We start from the raw sequence: 19488 nt of genomic DNA on the forward strand, positions 1-19488 counted from the left end.
TGACGTCACCGGCGCCGTCAATGCCGCCGGCCAATCCGCGCCTGGAAAGGGGGTAGTCTTCTCCGCGCTGTTGGCCAATTCCTTGACGTATTAAAGCGAGCAGCGTTTTAAGGTAGCAGGGCACCTCAGCCCCTTTTTTTTTTCCCTCTAAATCAAAAATCTCCAACTCGTAGTGTTTGTAAACAGGTGTAAAAGTGACGGGGGAGAGCTGATGGGGACACACGCATCATGATATGTTAGGAATGGATGGCATGCTGTTGTTTCTGCTTTTCTTCTGGCAGTGTGTCTGTGACGTATAGATGTCAACGTATGTCATATAACATAAAGTTCACCCCAAACCCTGTTTTTATTTAATTTATGATCGTGTGGGATTATAACCAGGGAAAGAAATGATGCCAGCAATGAGCAAATATATATTATGGTTTTTGCCTGTTTGAAACATGTGTCACCCAGTATATTATGTTAAAACTACATGATTTGAGTAAACTGGACTATCGATTCATAATCAGCAACTTAAGATACATTTGCATGGACTTGATGGCATGCTTTCTCTCTTAAAGTTAAATAACTGGTCTTTCAGTCCTGCTCACAGTGCAAATGTGTTTCAAGAGCACAAAGGCCCGCATCAACGTATTATTCTTCATAATCAATATAGCAATATAGGTGAGCATCATGCATCCATCCACATGCCAGACTGTGCTCAGGATGACACTTTTCTTCACATCTCCCAATACTTGGCAAGTGCTATGCTAGTAAACCAGATTGCAGAATATGTCGTTTACAGTACAGCTCCAGTACTAGATTGTTTTAAACTCGTATATCTTGGTAGGCACCAGACTATACTGATACGCTTGTTTCCAAATTTAGCCCGTTCACATGAGTGGGTGTGTACCTTTCTGTACGTGACTACCTTAATTTCCCCCAGCTCCTTGTGCTGTGAGAGCAGACAGAGGGAGCCCATTACCAGCTGAGCAGCGTCAGTTGTCGTGGGCGCTGCAATTGAGTCCAACGAAAGGGAAAAAGTGACAGGGGACGGCAGCGTGGGGTGTGACGCAAGCAGCGCCGCCTTTGACGCAACCAATAGCCTCTGCCAAAAATAGCAGCTAAAGCCTTTTCTTCTCGTTTGGTGCGCTATTATTATTACACTGCAACTGTATTATTGATCTTATAATGGGCAGAGCTTCCACCGGCTATTTTAACTAGTGTCGGAAACGGGAGAATGCATAATTAAGACATAAATGGGCTATTTTTAACTAAGCACACCTTGTTGTTCTTATATTGAAAGCACACACAAAGTGAACTTTCATACGGCGGGAGCCATGTTTCCGCACAAAGAGCCTGCAGACCTGTTGCTCTGTGCCAGACTAGTCGTGGGGATTATTCTCCAGCAGAAACAATCGAGGCCTCACCTCTGCCACTTCTTGCACAGGTGAAACATATGTGGTTATTGTAACATTTTGCATTTTCTGTGCACACCAGTATTGGAACTTGAAAGACTATACTAATGGCTTGCAATCTTTCAGCCACATGCAGAATGTGGGTGTGCAACGTGCAAAATTGAAAATACGAGGAGGACAATGTGTTTTTAAGAAGTTAAGCAGTTTGAGAATACACCCACAGAAAGTGCTATATTCACAGAGGAGCGGGCTACATAAAAGTCAGTAAGACAAGTGAATGAGAACAATGTTGATTTCATTACAGTTTAAATGTTTTTTTTTTCTTCTGTTGTAATGTCAGATGGCCAGTATTCAGAAAGAACCCACAAGATCCATGTTCGTTTCAGTTTTGTTTTTATTGAAAACAGGAAGATGAGAAACATTATTCCAAGTACAACATAAAAAACACTACTTACCCACTTAGTAGAAATGCTATATATCTGCTATACACTACACATAAACATGTCAGTTTCTGAGATTCACTATTTCTGTAATGTCTGTCATAGGACTATTTCATACAATTAAGCTGAACATCTTGAAAATAAAATAGAAATAAATCTTGAGTTTTTGAGTTCTGTGCATAACATAAATTCTATATGTGGACGTTTGCACTCTTCCAGCAGAGGACGATGTTCTTCATTAACCACGAGTCAATCACACAGCAACTGCCTTGCCTTTCACTGACAGAAGCCCCCCTGGGTATAAACAAAAATACATAAAATAAGAATATAGCAGAATGAAATTAGGAATTTGATCCAGCATGTTATTTCACATATGACACGCAAACATATTTAATAGTTGGTTACAGAATACAAGTGGCATATTTTGCTCTTTATTTGACAGTAATAATTATACAAAGTATCTTAAGTGATGAAAAATAAGACACATTTACAGTAGTCAATTAGAAATCTGTGTAGCCTAGTTTTAAATTTGATAAAAGTATACTTTTAAGATTCGATTTTTTCTATTATTTCCTAGTAATTCGTGATGTCAGATTTTATACTTTGTGTGTCTAAGGATGACCTAGTGATGTAAATTCATGAATTTTATTTATGTCATTCCATAATTTTAATCTCTCTTTGCCAACAACACAGACTAGAAAATCATCTTACTTTAGAACAAATAATAATACAAAGAGGCTGGATTCATGTCAAACACCTGCTTCGGAAATCATAAATACATCAAACATTTTAAAACATTCAATCATGTCCATGTTCAATCTTGAACTATGGAAAAAACTAGCATGAAGTGGCAACAAATTATTTTGTGATTGTAATGATGAAAAAAAATAAAAGTTGTTTCTTTTATATAGTATAGCCACACATATCCATACTTGTGCATCCGTAGTACGGATGACAAGAGTATGAACTGTGAAGAATTGGTGTAACAACAGCTATGAATCAACATAGCATTTCTATGAAGTTTCTAGAATGGTACACCACCAACCAATCTGAGAAATGAATTAAAAGCAGTACATTGAAATGAGATAACTTGATCTGAAGATGGATGCACATTTGACATAGTTTAAATAACCCAAAGACTGGCCAGCCCATATGCAACTCATTGGAGGGGCGTAGCCTTCTGTAACTCTGACAGTTCTGAAAAAACAAATATGGTTCCAATCTGTACACTGCAGTGTTTTTCATGCTGCAGTGTACTACCTGTAATTTTTGGTGAATATAAAAAAGACTGCAATCCAGAGAAGGTCATGTGGTCGATGGTTCTCATTTGATTTGCAGGAGCTTATCAGTCATTTTTAGTTACATTTTAAATTTGCTTTTCCGTCACATTTGTTATATGGCATTTATCAACATCTCAATGTGAACAAAGCAAATATAGGAACAATAAAACAACGTACACTACATGAACGCCAGCGTCAGTGCTTTACTAGTAACTATTGGCATCAGTGTTAAGTGCATAACATCTGTAACATAGACACGTCAATGCTGATTAGTGACTGTGACTGTTCAACTAACGGACTTCCTCTCACAGTTTATTGGTTAGGCTCTGCACTTACAGATGTGGTGTGTGGGTCTTACTTCAGGTTCTAACTTTCAGTGTTTTACTTATTCATCAGTTTTATTTAAATCACTTTTTAATAATTTAATCAACCTTCCTACAGATTGACAGGATATAGACTGCATCAGATATGACCTTATGCTTGAGTAGTGTGTGCATTTTCTGAAACAAACTTATACAAAAGAATAATGTGCCTCATTCAGAGGAACTAATTATTTAATTAATTTGGATCAATCTGGTCCTTGCATCTTTACTGTCTGAAGCTGAAACTAATTCTGTCCAGCAGCCATGTTAAAACCATGTTCACATAGCACTCCAGTAATCCATTCCATACCAATAGGCTACTGAAGATAACCCAATGTGGATACCTAGAGGTGTCCTTCTATCTGGATGTTGTACTGCACTTTTTAAAATTTGTAAGAAAAAATATTGCTTGAGGTTTCAGGAGACTCCTAAAAACAGAGGCACTTACAGCTTGTTAAAACCTGTCAGAGCCACAGCAGCTCAGAAATTGCCACTAGTCACCAACTGTGCATCCATATAAAGTACTTTATTAGACCTTATTAAATCATGGTACCTCAACCTACTCACTTATTCACCTGAGTTATGCAAGCTGGGGTTTGATCCTTTCCTGGTGCCACAGAATTAGGCATGGCAACTCACCCTACTTCAAATCCCTAGCCCTAATTAATGTTTTAAATACAATTTTGGCCACTAGACATAAGTACATATACTTCAAAACTTTGAAGAAACCTGATTTATTTTTGTGGAAACATACACACAATGGAAAAAGATGAATGGGGTAAAACCAGAACCAAGCCAGTAACACACAAACATTATATGGATCAGAGCAGAAAGTCTGTTTTCTTAAATGTTGTGCTGGAATAGGTGAAACCTACACATTCTGATTGGGCTTCAGGTCCACTGACTGGCCAGGCTATGATATAGTTGTGATGCCCCGACTCCACCTATGAAAAAGGTTCCTTGGACACATAAGCATTGACAACCCCCTGGGCATGTTGATAAATCAGGAGGAAATTACAGCTCCTTTGCAGATACCAAGATGACAATTGAGTGGCTCAGATTTCACCCCACACCAAAGAGAGTCAGGGCATCACAACACTACCAAAACCACAAATGGGTAATCATTGACCAACTCATGTCCCAGGATTCTCTCACACTGATTATTTGTCCTTCAAAGGACTGAACCAGAAAATGTTAGCCTGAGTAATATTTGCCAATCACATGTATGGTTCCATAACAAACGGTTGTCCTTTCTACACCTGGCCATGTGTTTACCAGTATCTTGGATCTGTACTGTCATGGAATATAGGTGGAAAATGCAAATGATATACACAAGTCCTATAATAATACAAAAAATGTTTAAATCCTGGGATATAAGGTGTTCCTAGGAAATGTATTTGTCGAATGTAGCACCTAAGGGGAGAGAGGAATCCCCACAATGTGATCAAACCATCATTCATTTAAAAGTATCAGAACAAAAAAGTAATTCAATAAGTAGAAAACAAAATACAGACATACAATAAAAATAAGCTTCTGGTTGAATAGGATACAGAATTATTACAATTATTCATGAAAGTTTATTTTATGTTATCTAATCTCCCATGGTTTCCATAAAACGATATTAACATGCAAAATGATAAAAGATTCAGCCATCATTGTTTTTATACTGAAGTGCCTTGGCCAATTATCAGCAGAACAATTAATTATTAGACTGATTAATTCTGAATCAGGGATTTATTAAAGTATTTATATATAATATCCTAAATATACTGTTATTAATTTGCCAATTACAATTAAGAGTTTAAAATATAATTAAGCAATTTAATTGCCCATTGAACAGTTGAATTACTAAGTACCTTATTTATATGCATATTTTAATTGCCAATCATTACAGGGGAGGGAGCTAATCAAGTGCAATCAAATCAGCAGAGCAAAGTTATTTAGTAAGAATGAAATGTTGAACTAGCAGGAGAAGAAAAAATGTTCTACGAAAAGGTCAGATTAAAAACCTGTAGTAAATAAACATGTTCTACATGTTAGCTATACAGCACAACAAAAACCAGACAGTGAAAAAGGGAAACTGACACTGATTGTAAAGCTGAATGCTCCACTGAGAAAAGAAGCACCTTTTTTTCCTATGAGGAAAAGAGAAACAAATTAGCAGTGTATGTTAACCATTTCTGTGCTATGCAACACAGCACAGACATGATTCAAGATTCACATTTCATTCTTTATTAAGAGTTAGTTTATTAAAAGTTAGAACTAACTAACTATTTTTTTATTCTTGTGCTAATTATGAACAAACTTAAATTTAAATCACACATCTGACATTTCAATGTAAAAGTGCATTAAATACAATAGTATAGTACATGTAACATGGCTTAATAGAAGCTATAAGTAGATTTATATAATTGCTTTCATCCTATTTGGATACTATCAAATCTCAACAAGAAATATGAATGATGGACTGTTCTTCCCAGATTGAAACTATTTATTCAGAGAGGACTATAAATGTGTCACACAATCAAGACATTGTATAACAAATAGGCTAACACATACATACATAACACAACATTTCTCAATTAAACAATTTAAGGTTAACAGTTATACTGAAGTCAAACTTACTTTCTTCCTTATTAACTCTAACATAATTATTTATGGAATATATTCTTAGTTCTCTTAAGGTTTGGAATATAAGTGTGTTCAATGAATGTGTTTTAGATATGTGCTGTAAATAAGACACTTGGGCCTTTTCATTTGTATCCTACCATATTTAATCCATAGTCATTCTTGAAAGATATGGACATCCTTAAAAGAATACTCATAATATTATTTTAACATAAAACATATTTTGACTTGACTATCTAAAGTCTAGACAAATGAAAAGCTACATTGTATATTCTGTTGTACTCGTATAATACATCTGCAGATTTTCCAGATTAATCTACTTAAACACAGTACAAGTGAATGACAGAAATCTCTGTATGCAAATGTATTATTCCACAGAGAGCTTAATTTTGAGCAGGAAGATAATACTTAAGGCACCCGCTGCAAAATGTGCCCCTGGTCAGCGTGGTGGCAATATAAGGTATATAGTATCATCTATCGTGTTAATTTAATCTAGAGCTGTTTAAGTCGCTCTGGGAGATCTATCATTGCCAGTATAGTGTCACGGTAATTTCATTCACAATGTGTATGATTGATTTACTTCAAGTCGAAAGGCTAAATAAACCATATGGCGACATGTTGCTCCCCATATGTTATTCGCACATCAATGGCCAAGCAACCATTATGAAACATCTGCATTGAGCACACATCCAGCTGTGCCCATTGCTGACAGAATGCTTCCTTCTTTATTAATAGAGCGATATACACCATAAAGCATGAAACACAATCAACATACATACAACAATTATAAATAAGATGTTATTTCCATGTTCAAAATACATTAGCCTCTTTTTTTTTTCTTCTGGAGATTATACGTGTGACAATATCAATTACATATAATTATTTTTAGTTATTATGAATAAGCACTTTATTATTATTATGATTATTATAGGAAATAATTTCTTAAATGGACTTCCTGAGGAAATCGGACGTAATCTATATGCATCATGAATAGACACAACAGTTCGTCATGCCCTGCTAGATAAGGGCAAAACCTAGTATAATTCACTGCAGACTAAACATGAAGTACACTGCATCACTGAAGTGTTGCATTTTAAACTTAAAACGATCAAACATCTTAGTAAAACATCACATGAAATATGATTGAGCATACAACAAACCAAATACAGGGTTGTAATCATCGTTTTCTCGCCTACAAGCATTTGTTTCTTAAATATTACAAAGTGTATAGTAAATACTTACATTTGAGACATACATCCCCCAGGGAAAGGAAAGATAAAATAAAGAAGAAAATATCCTCAGTAAGTCACTCCATGTCAGCGCTATTACCTGCCCTCTGAAGACAGATAGTCCCTTTTTGCGTGTTTCTGGGTGATTACAGGCATGTTTCTCTGGACTACAATATTTCTCTAAATAGTGGAAGTCAAATATATTTTTCCAATACAACTCCAAGACCAGACGCTCAGCTGATAAAGCCCTCCATTGTAGCAGCGCGGCGCAGTCCAGCACCAGCAGTCCCACACTATTGTTCAATACAGCAGCCAGCTGCGTCATCTCCGGCGTCACCAGCGTCCGTCTCCGTGACGTCAAAGGCAGCGTACATTTAAGACTATAAATACATTCAATTATCTTGGGCACACATTGGAATTAGCTTTGTTTCCATTGCATGCGTGTCACTTAAAGCTGCCAAAAAGCAAAACAAAAATAAGAAAAAATGTCCCATATCACAATCAGAAGAAGAAATTGAAGAATTGATTCACTAGGCTACATGCTGATCAATTCAGACTTACCTTCTCCTTCTTAGGACCACAAATGTTTATTTATTAGTAGGTTGAGGTACACTATAATAAGATGATATAAATGAATTAATACATTCATTATTTATTCCTTCTGCACTTTATGGTATTCCCTTTAGAGAACTACAGAAATATTGAAGATTAAAAAATACAAGTTGGAAGAACACGAAAGTAGTTGGAGATGCCAGGTATTGAATCCTGGGCCTCACACATGCGAAGCTACATCCCTAATCATCTAAATATTGTTTTGGGTTTGTCCTATACCAATATGTGCAGTATCAATTTTGTATAATTCAATTATTTTATTTTTATATCCACATGTATTTTTCCAAACGTAACACAGGGGGTCAAGTCACAGAATTTATTAAATACATATACATAAAGCTTGTATTTTAGGTCCTGCTAGGAAGGAGGTCAAATGTTACTTATTGTAAGATGGCAAAGAAACGGTTGCACCTTGCACCAAGCAGTCTCCAAGAGGATAATCAGTTTAAAACCAACTCCTACTGGTGTACCGTTACGTTGCTTAAACCATTAAATTATATAATTAAAATTTGGAAAACCTGTTCAATTTTGTATCCATACATTTTACAATAATCATAACAATGTAAGGAAAACATTAGCTTCACAAGCTTTAACAGAGTTTTGGTATTTTCAAATGATTTGCTTCAATGAAACAATGGCCTTATAAAGGGACAGCTTGATAAATCCCATGATTTCTCTAAAGGAAAGTATACAATTTAGACAACCCTGTAATTGTGTAGTGTAGTGTAGTGTACTGGATGAATTCACAGCTTTGAGAAAAGAAAAAAGGAAAAAATAAGATGTCCATTGCATTTATCAAAATTGGTGACAGGGAAACACTCTGCAGACACAGAAATAGCAAGAAGTAGTCTTTAAACAACCCATTCGACATAACAAACTGAAGTGTTGAAGGCAGAAGTGACAATCAGTATTGCTGTCTCTGTTTTAAAAGCACAGGGGCCACACCCCAGAGGACTGGTGCCAAAGCAATGGTATATAATCTTAAAGAACATGGAACAAGTGGACTTTAACTGTAAGCTCTCAAACTATTAATCTTATTTCACACACCAGCAAAATCCTTTCCCTGTTCCTGGTCAAATTCACTGAGGCAGAGGCAGAACAAGAGACTCACTTGGTCAAAGCTTCAGACAAGATGAAAGCCTTTTGATTAGAGTTCCTTATTTATTTATTTCATGGAACTCTATAAGTTCATATAAACTTCTGAATAATGGGATGCAGGTTTCTGTGCAGTTAGGTAAAGATTGTTGTAAGCACATTGTCAAAAACAGCACCAATAACATTGTCATCCAAATATGTTTACACACATTTGAAACACACCATCCACATTTTCTTAGACACACATTTGTTTTCATATGGACATTTTAAAACTAAATTAATTAACAATCTTTCTGATCCCGCACATGTGACACGTGCCCAGAGCAGTTTAAGAACTTTGCTCTGCCAGGGAGTAGCCAGTTTTATATTACCATGCAAGCCGTGATTCACATTTTACAGATTCTGCACTAACCTTGGTGGACAACGCTACTCATTATTTCAATTAAAAATTAGATCCCCCACCCCAAGTGAATGTGGGGCGGATCAAAATTTGGGGTCACATAATTGCAACTGCCACAAAAAAAAAGAAAATGTGGTGTGGATTCATGACTCAGTAAAAGGATGAAATAGAATGGATGACTAACTTAATCTTTGACCTTTTAAAGGTTGTGCAGCTCCAAATGTGTACACACATATACACACACGTGAATTGACATTTTGAATTTCCTAAGCATCAAAGCTCTTGATGCATTAAAACACACACACATGTATATAATTGTGAATACATGATACTTTTTCTGAAAATAACTTTTCCTTGAGCATCAGCATGCATGACACGTATTAGCTGTAATAGAGCTCTAAAGGGTGAACTTCTCACAACAGATCCTTATTTACTAAGACACTCCTGTTCCTCAAATAGCTAGTGTTTCTCTGCTCAGTGGCTATATTGGTTGAAGAGGTCCTCAAGGACAACAAGTCTCATATTCCATTCTATGGTGCACCTGTTCCAAAACTGAGTGCAAGACTTTTGACTTTTATACTCTATGAATAATAGGCTTATTGAGCATACATTGCTGTCAGAATAGTTTTGAACCTAAATTTGCTCAAAACAACATTGATTCCCATTCCATTAACTGCAATCCTATTAAATAAGTCAGATACGAATTACATACATACAAATATAATATAATACAATATACCATGTTTGTGTGTAGTATTATAGTTTTGTTCCCCCATTTTATGTGCCTCTACAAGTAATGAAATAGTTGCCGTTACAACCAAACATCCTATAGTACCGCCCCTGTAATAATGTGATTGGGCGAGAGATTTTATCGTGGAATTCTATTGGATTCTAAATAGTGTCAATCACAGCTCTCTTACTTCCTGGTTCAGCTTCCAGATATGTCTTGCTAAATTGATGAAGGGAGGCTACAGTTGCATCTGTTTTCAGACACTACATAAAGCACACCAGGAAAAGCAGTAAGTTAAAGAACAGAATATATATCTCTATCGGAATTCTTGTCGGCTTTTTTGATCCGAAAAGAACACGCAGCATAATGTAAATCACTGTATGCTTATATCTACATCATAATTAATATTTATCCTTCACATGTACTACTACGATTGCTACTATTAATACAAGTACATATAGAAGTCGACAATGCCACATTAATAAGAGATCGCTGGTAATACACGCACAATTGGAATGACATGTTCCGTGTTCGCTTTATCAATATGTAAATTCATAATCGAACGCCCTGTGATTGGTGGATATCTCTTCAATTACCAATTCGATATAGTGTATGTTAAACTCCATTTATTTATTTGACAGCATGTGTGAGGTTAAGGTGATACAGTGATGGACAGATGCAGAAGTGAGATCATAAACGTCATTGCTTTAGTATTTGTCCACCGGGATTTCTAAACTTAACTGAAGTTGTAACGCAACATTGTATCCGAGGTGAAGATGATCATGTGACTTCGCACTTCTTTCCGGCTTTCTAATTGCAGTAGCTGTATGTATTGAGTTGTGTAAATCCTCACTACTGTGATTTTTGAAGCCATTTTGGGAAAAAGTCTGAAACCACATTTCTGTCTTACTGTTTCAGGCACCGCTGAAAGAAACAACTCCTATTTTGACACTCCAAACCTTCCTTGTCAAAGGTAAATGGCTTGCTTGTAGTGTATTCTTTATTTTAATGCATTGGATGTTTGCATTACTAATCAATCGAAATACAACATGATAACAAAAGATTTAAGGAAAGCTAAGACATGTAGTATTGAACTCCATGTTTTGTTTGAAATCTGCAAGGGATAAAGGCTATTTTGTGAGACAGCAGTCTTGCAACAGAATAAATAAATAAATATTTGTTTGCAAAAAAATCTATGTCTGTCACATTTTCTGCTGTGGCGGAGTACTGTTTTTCACACAAGTTGCTTTATCATTTCTGCCTGTGACACCTGTTTACTATGTTGTTAGTCTGGGCAGGGATTGAGAGTTTATATATTAAATAAGGTAACTTTCAAATAATCAGCTATTTAACATTTAACTCAGGAAAAATGTAATAAAAACTAAAACTATCACTTACAGTACTCACTTACAACCCCTGTGGGACCACATGTATCTATTGATGTGTACAAACCTGAAAAATGTCCGGTTATGATAATGAATTATGGCTTTTAAATAATTTGGAATACCCAATTCAATAATACTATATTAATCACAAAGATTATCATTCAATTTTGCTGCTCAGTGTATCCCTGGTATCCACGTGTTTTGGTTTCTTCTATTTCCTCGAATTACTGAGATTGCTGGTGTTGTGAATCAGATATTACAGTATGGGGAAAAGGTTTGTATTGAGAGAAGTATTACTGCAGTTAATTAGGCCTGCTATTTAACAGCTTTTCTTCAACAAGAGAGGTTTTGATAGTTCTTTCCGTGGGTGGATGAAGATACCTGTTCGCAGCACATCAATAAGACAGTGAAATGGAGACACGGGTCTTAGCTGCAGGGTCTGTATATCAGTAGTGGTTGAATATGCATGAATCACAGTGTCATGACTTGCACTGTAATTGGCAACAACATTAGTAATGACTCCATTGGCGTTTCAAAGTACGTGCATATTCATGGCTGGGAAATATTTCCATATTCCTAGAAATTTATTCAGAAGCTGCAGGTGGCCTGAGTGCCACATAGATGCAATCAATTGCCCTGCTATGGTTTGAAAATCAAGCAACCTAATAAAACTCATGTTTCATTCTCTGTGAGGGTTGCCCTGCGATTGGGGTATAATAATATTGATCTATTGTCTTTTTAAAAGGAGGAAGATCCTGGAAATGGCCAACAGTCAAACTTGACTTTGATTTTTGATTTCATAATTGAAACTTTACTGAATATCCATATTTCAAATAAAGAAATATGTGTGAGTGGAATTCATCACAGGGAATTTCTATGGAAAAAAAATATTTTAGAAACTATAAGCCTGATCTCTCCTCAGATCCCTCCCAAAGTACATAATTTTACCTTTGCATGTCTGTCTAGACATCATGCTCTCAGTAAAAAGATTGTGAAGTGAACTGATTTCAAGATATTGACCCACTCCACTGAAGATCAGTTGATGAATTATGTTTATTAAGAACATGTTATCTCTACAATAGTAATACATACACTCACCTAAAGGATTATTAGGAACACCATACTAATACTGTGTTTGACCCCCTTTCGCCTTCAGAACTGCCTTCATTCTACGTGGCATTGATTCAACAAGGTGCTGAAAGCATTCTTTAGAAATGTTGGCCCATATTGATAGGATAGCATCTTGCAGTTGATGGAGATTTGTGGGATGCACATCCAGGGCACGAAGCTCCCGTTCCACCACATCCCAAAGATGCTCTATTGGGTTGAGATCTGGTGACTGTGGGGGCCAGTTTAGTACAGTGAACTCATTGTCATGTTCAAGAAACCAATTTGAAATGATTCGACCTTTGTGACATGGTGCATTATCCTGCTGGAAGTAGCCATCAGAGGATGGGTACATGGTGGTCATAAAGGGATGGACATGGTCAGAAACAATGCTCAGGTAGGCCGTGGCATTTAAACGATGCCCAATTGGCACTAAGGGGCCTAAAGTGTGCCAAGAAAACATCCCCCACACCATTACACCACCACCACCAGCCTGCACAGTGGTAACAAGGCATGATGGATCCATGTTCTCATTCTGTTTACGCCAAATTCTGACTCTACCATCTGAATGTCTCAACAGAAATCGAGACTCATCAGACCAGGCAACATTTTTCCAGTCTTCAACTGTCCAATTTTGGTGAGCTTGTGCAAATTGTAGCCTCTTTTTCCTATTTGTAGTGGAGATGAGTGGTACCCGGTGGGGTCTTCTGCTGTTGTAGCCCATCCGCCTCAAGGTTGTACGTGTTGTGGCTTCACAAATGCTTTGCTGCATACCTCGGTTGTAACGAGTGGTTATTTCAGTCAAAGTTGCTCTTCTATCAGCTTGAATCAGTCGGCCCATTCTCCTCTGACCTCTAGCATCAACAAGGCATTTTCGCCCACAGGACTGCCGCATACTGGATGTTTTTCCCTTTTCACACCATTCTTTGTAAACCCTAGAAATGGTTGTGCGTGAAAATCCCAGTAACTGAGCAGATTGTGAAATACTCAGACCGGCCCGTCTGGCACCAACAACCATGCCGCGCTCAAAATTGCTTAAATCACCTTTCTTTCCCATTCAGACATTCAGTTTGGAGTTCAGGAGATTGTCTTGACCAGGACCACACCCCTAAATGCATTGAAGCAACTGCCATGTGATTGGTTGGTTAGATAATTGCATTAATGAGAAATTGAACAGGTGTTCCTAATAATCCTTTAGGTGAGTGTATATATATTTTTAAGATAGACACAGGAACGTCAAAAGGTGTTGAAGCTAAAACCACATGTATACCAGTGTTTGTATGAATGTGAACCAGAATGTCTGGCCGATGAAGTTGGAGGTCCTTCAGGATGTTAAGATCTTACACTTGCGTTAATTTTCTCATCAGTATTGTCATGCTCTGTCTTTAACTGGTGGAAAAGGGATCCTTGGTAAACATTTGCTTCTTGTCTTATTGTGAAATACCTTATTTTAGTCTATTTACAGAGATTCCTGCTGAGTCTTTGTAATAGCTGCCAAAGAATCCCAGAGTGGATGATGGAATTAACAGTAGCTTTGCATAAGCTGTGCGGCTCTTTCATTTTTTATGAGTATGGTGGAAGGATTTCTTCTGTGAATTTCTCCTCTTCCCAAGTACTGTTTAAAAACAAACAACAAATTCCAGGCTTCGATAAACAACATATTTTAACAGTTTGTTTTAGATATACAAGTAGCTTATCACTGCAAATGCTTTTTGGTGTAACATTAGAATGGTAATGAATCCTGTGACTAGTGATTAGTGGTTCTGAAGTGGTTCTGTTTTTAAATGTTATTTGCTTTGGTATATGACGGGAGTATGTATAAATACCACACCAGTGCCATCTCTTGAACATTATTCAGGCATTACATACAAAAACATGATTGTGCAGCTGCTTTGGTGAGTGGTATACTAGATGCATGATTTGAGTCTGGATAGTGCAATGCTGAGCACAGATTTGTTTTAAAGTAATGGTTGACAGTGGTGTGGAAATGAATATACATTGGTAATGCTTATACCTGCATTTAAGCCCCAAAAAACTTGAATAAAGTCGTGGTTGGTACTGAAGATCATAGTTGACAAATCTAAGCCAAAGGGTGACCTTGAGGTTTTCTTTGGATGCAAAATCGCTTTGGTGTAGCACATTAATGGCTCTTTTCCAGGATACATTTTCTGATTGCCTATGAAGGGAATAGCAGGTTTTAACATGACATGTAGCAGCTGTCAGTTATCTTCTGGTCAGCATGGTTGGTTTGATGTGACATTACGTATTACATTTGACTATCATTTTAAAACAGGCTGTTTGCCAAGAAGGAGCAATAATATTATATCACGTTAAAATCTTTTCAGTTGGTCAGACACTTAAAAATTAGTATCTTTAAAGTTAACTGATTTTAATTATTATTTGTATATCCATTTACTATCACACATGTTGGACTAGCATTTTAATTGCCCTGTATTTGTCAGCTATTTCTAACAGCTATTCTGTTTCAATAAATATTTTGCTTGTCTGGATCACTTGGCTAAGGTTAATTAATATTCTTATTATACTATGTTCATAGTACTATGGGTATTGGTCACATTTCATCACATTTTTAACAAGACATTTCTTCCATGATATAAAACCTTTGGAAGTAAAATTCATACTCTTTTTTTTCTTCAGGGGACACTATGGCATTCCGAAAGGCAGCGAAGGGTACAGTACTTATTGGAGGGGGTGCCCTTGCTGCAATTTATGGCATCTCCCAGCTCTCTGAATATAAGAAAAGAAAGGTAAGATTTAAAAGTATACTTTTCTTTATTTTTTCATTCCTAGCTAAAGATTATCCCTCCCAGGCAAATATACATATAGAGGAACAAACCTTTTTCATTCTCAACTGGGATACTGCATGCCAAACTGAGGCTTGACACTTCACACCACTGTACTACATTAGGAACCTCCCACATTGTAAGCCCAAACAATAGCTCAACTTTAGCCAAGATCAGAATCTGAAGCTAGGTCCATACAAATATACACACATTTAACTAAGTACAATCCTCAAATTCTAACTTTAACCCTAATAAAATCACTAAACTTAATTATAGGACAAGATTAAAAAAAATATAACACTACAACTTAGATCTAACTGTAAGACCATTTCTACCTCGATCTGTATCCAAAATTAAGACATAGAATCATCATATTTTCTAATTTTGGATTTCCCCCCTAAATACTAGATATGCTAATTAATTTGCCTAATACCTAAATAATGTTCAGAAATGTATTCTGAACTGTGATACTGGATTGCCGTGCCAAAAGGAGAGATCAGACAGACAGTATAAAAAATTGTATAACATCAGTAGGTTACCTACCTCATTTTACACCCAAACAAATGCCTGAACTCCAACCCATAGAAAAACACCAACATTTCATGCAAGGCTCATACAAATGTACACTTAATTCAGGGCAATCATTAGAAAAGCAACCCTAACTGGACTCTAACCCCCCCAGAACCCAAATGTGATCACTAAACGTCATTAAAGTGCAACATTGAGGTAAATTACTCTAAACAATACTCTATAAACATATAACCTAAATATAACCTTAAAACCATGTATACCTTCATCTGTATCTCTAATTAAAACTTACCATTGCGAAATGTTCTAATGTTTATGTTCTTAACGTGATTTGTTTCTTAAACTTGCAAATCTTCAGTTCAGACAGGGATTTGAATTAATTAGGCTAGCCAAACACCTACGGTGTATTACAATTCTTTATTCTGATCTGTGATCTATGCTAATCTTCATTACAGATTTTGCAGGCAGATTTTGTTCAAATTAAGTATTTGAAAACATATTTTAGCCTGCAGCCTTCTCATGTGGGGCATACTGCACTTCAGTTTGAGCTGGGGAAAAATATTGGAGTAAAAACGGGACCAAGAAATATATATATAAAAAAAACTATGATATGAACAAACTAGGTTAAAGTGTAGGTACTCCTAGATAGCACAGAAGATACATCAGTGTGATGTGAGGAATATATGCTGAGATTTGTAGAAATACATTGCTTAATCTGATGAGTGGAGATTTATTTAAAGACAATCAACCTTAGCTTCAAAGATAATACTCCAGAATACAACGGAAAAGCACAAAATGGTTACTAACATTATTAAAACATTAAAATGAAACCGTCCAGTGCCCTGAACATTACCGGCACCTGTAATCTCCGTTCTTTTCAGGTATGTGATTTTTGAGGTAGTGCATGTTTTGTTTTTCTAAACTTCGGGTTCATTTGTAGGGCATGTCTTCATATTTAAATTGCAGCTTGAGCAATTTCTGTGTGGAGTTTATAGTGTGGTACACATGCTCGACGACATGTGGTGCATGGTATCAAAGATCAGTATATAGGGCGTTTCCCTGTGTTTTGTAATATGAATAGTATTAAATTTAGTAGTATGTTATAATGCTATTGAAAAGCAGTTTTATTTCAGAAAGTGTGAACAATTAGACCTTCAAAGGAGCTCTTCAAGGGAGTACACTAGTACTGATTTCACAGTCCTTTCTCCATTTACTTACCATCCACCATGAGTATGTTAATTTCTTTGTCTTTTGTAAGTCTGTCTTTTTTTAAATCTCTGTTATTTCTTGTTCACTCTTGGTGTCTTTATAAACACATCAGTAGTTGTCGTCTTAAAGCTGCTTTTTGGTCAAACTCTAAACGGATGTGCAGTGCTGTAGGTGTGTGATAGAATTCTGTGTTATTCTGCTATTTTTGTGATTTCTGAAATCTATACTTGGTACCTTTTACTGAATAAAAAGTTTAGTTGTTTTTGTTTTTGACATTCATTTTATTTTCTGTAGTGAGTGCCCTCCTGTTTACTTTGTTTATACTCGCCCCTTCTAGGCCTGTCAAATCAGGGCTCTGGAATGCATATTGACTGCTGTGTGCAGGCATAGTTTAAAATTAAATTATTGATCATTTGCTCCAATTGACCTATATCATTGCTTCAATTGGCCTGTTCAGTATTTATAAACTACATCAGTATGTCACAGAGAATAACATGAGAATCATTATACTAATATCTTACAAAACACAAAACAGGGTATTTAACATTACAGCTGCTTGCATAATAGATCAGTCTGTAGCCTCTCGATCCAGTTTTTGCTTACAGCTCTGTATCTCGGTAACATTTATGAATCAGATATGTCTAACTGCCGGACTCCTACCCCGCTGCAATGCATTGAAATGTTTTATCAAATACAGACCATTGCTTGCACTGCAAATTGAAAAATAGCATAACAATGTCAGACATGTAACACCTGTCACTGGGGTCACAGGTTACTATTTCAGCCTTCAAGAAGTGTGGAACTCCCAAAAGATTTCAGACTGAATCGTATATGTTAGAACGTCAAGCAAATCCTTTTGCAGAGTAATTGGGATAACAGGCTTGGTTTTTTTCAGCTCTGTACATGGACTGCTTCTGTTCCGAACATAATATATATGTTTAGAGAAGTGAGCAAAACTACAGTTGCCTAGAAATATTTGGATACACTGCAGGGTCACATATATATATATATAGATTACATACCACATATCCCTTACCGTGTAATCAAATAATTTATCTCGCATTACATTTTCATTACAACCAGGTAGCCAGTATTTCTTAACAAATCAGTTAGTAAAGTATTTTATAATAATGTATGTGCCTTTCAAAAAATAAAAGTAAAAACTCTGAATACGTTTCCTGTGGTTCAATTCTTAATTGAGATCCAATGGATATTTATTTCATATATTATACTGCTTCTGAGAACAGTGTTTGAATGTAACCCCAGGGATTTGAGAAATAATAACATTTTCGTTTTTGGTTGCTATGGAGATGCCTTAGTTGATTATTTATTAATTAAGTAGAAATACTTTTCAGGTTAGTGCTGAGAAATAGTAAAAGAACACTTGAAATAAAGGTTTAACACTTCTATTTAGTAGCCTATACCTAGTACAAAAGCAAAAATATGTATTATATGCTTTTTATTTGCCCATTAAGTACTTAAGCAAGTAATGCTAATGGTGGACTTTCATTTTTTTTACCTGGTATCTTTTGTGCAATTTTCCTGTCATCTTGGTGAAGTTTAAAGGGGTAAGAACATTTAAAACTCTCTTTGGAAATACAGATTTTTAATCAGTCTTTCACAGTATAGTAACTAATCTTTTAATATTACTCTTATAATTATAGCAATGAACCCCATTTTCATTCCCTTCTCTGCAAATTCTGCAATACAAACCTGAGAGAAAAGTTTTCTGTGGAGTTCAGTAATAATTTGCATGAAATCCAGTGTCACGCTTGTATATTTTACATGATTGCAGGACAACCTGGTTCTTAATTGTCTGTGGTGTTTAAATATGCACATCTTTAGAAATAGACACTAATTATTAGATCTTGTTTGCTGTTACAGTCTAAATTGCAAATGTCTAGGTTCATTCACAGATTTGCAAGTCTAATGGAGCATGAGGCTGGAGAAGATTGATGTAATCATTTAGAATGAATGCTAAATACAAAATGAATAAAATGTTTCATTATTATTGAAATTCTTACAAACAGATTTTGTTTTCTTTTTTTCCCTCCAAATCAGTGAAGATTTTATGTGGATCTGGGAATATAAATAGATTCTTAGAGCAACCTTTTTATATCCATATGAAAAGGACAAATTTTGTATAGATCTAACAATGCAGTGTGACTCAAGAGTGAATTTTGAAGCAAACCTGACTAAAACCCAACTGATATCCTATTGACTTTATATATTTACTGATTAAATAAACAACTTGATAACCTTCAATTAACTTTTTCTCTTAT

At 36.0% G+C, this 19488-nt stretch overlaps 1 protein-coding gene and 1 long non-coding RNA gene across 3 annotated transcripts in view; one reads left to right on the top strand and one right to left on the bottom strand.

Annotated features, from left to right (window-relative positions):
- Positions 1–1773: 1773 nt before the first annotated feature.
- LOC136711687 (uncharacterized) lies at positions 1774–7624 on the bottom strand. The gene is made up of 2 exons (XR_010804769.1): positions 7350–7624; positions 1774–2131 (listed from the first exon to the last, which is right to left on the bottom strand). It is a non-coding gene; the product is annotated as an uncharacterized LOC136711687 (long non-coding RNA).
- Positions 7625–10364: 2740 nt separating this feature from the next.
- The window catches only part of gpd2 (glycerol-3-phosphate dehydrogenase 2 (mitochondrial)), a 34573-nt gene continuing 25449 nt past the window's right edge, over positions 10365–19488 (top strand). Inside the window, exons 1-3 of one of the 2 annotated variants that reach the window (XM_066687448.1) lie at positions 10365–10462; positions 11092–11146; positions 15324–15433. In XM_066687448.1, coding sequence (XP_066543545.1) covers positions 15332–15433 — 102 coding nt within the window. In that variant the 5' untranslated portion in view covers positions 10365–10462; positions 11092–11146; positions 15324–15331. Of the gene's footprint in view, positions 10463–11091; positions 11147–14054; positions 14076–15323; positions 15434–19488 lie in introns of those variants that run through there. The other variant, XM_066687449.1, reaches the window with a different exon arrangement.

The sequence above is a fragment of the Amia ocellicauda genome, chromosome 16 (genome assembly GCF_036373705.1).
Source record: "Amia ocellicauda isolate fAmiCal2 chromosome 16, fAmiCal2.hap1, whole genome shotgun sequence".
Classification (NCBI taxonomy): domain Eukaryota; kingdom Metazoa; phylum Chordata; class Actinopteri; order Amiiformes; family Amiidae; genus Amia; species Amia ocellicauda.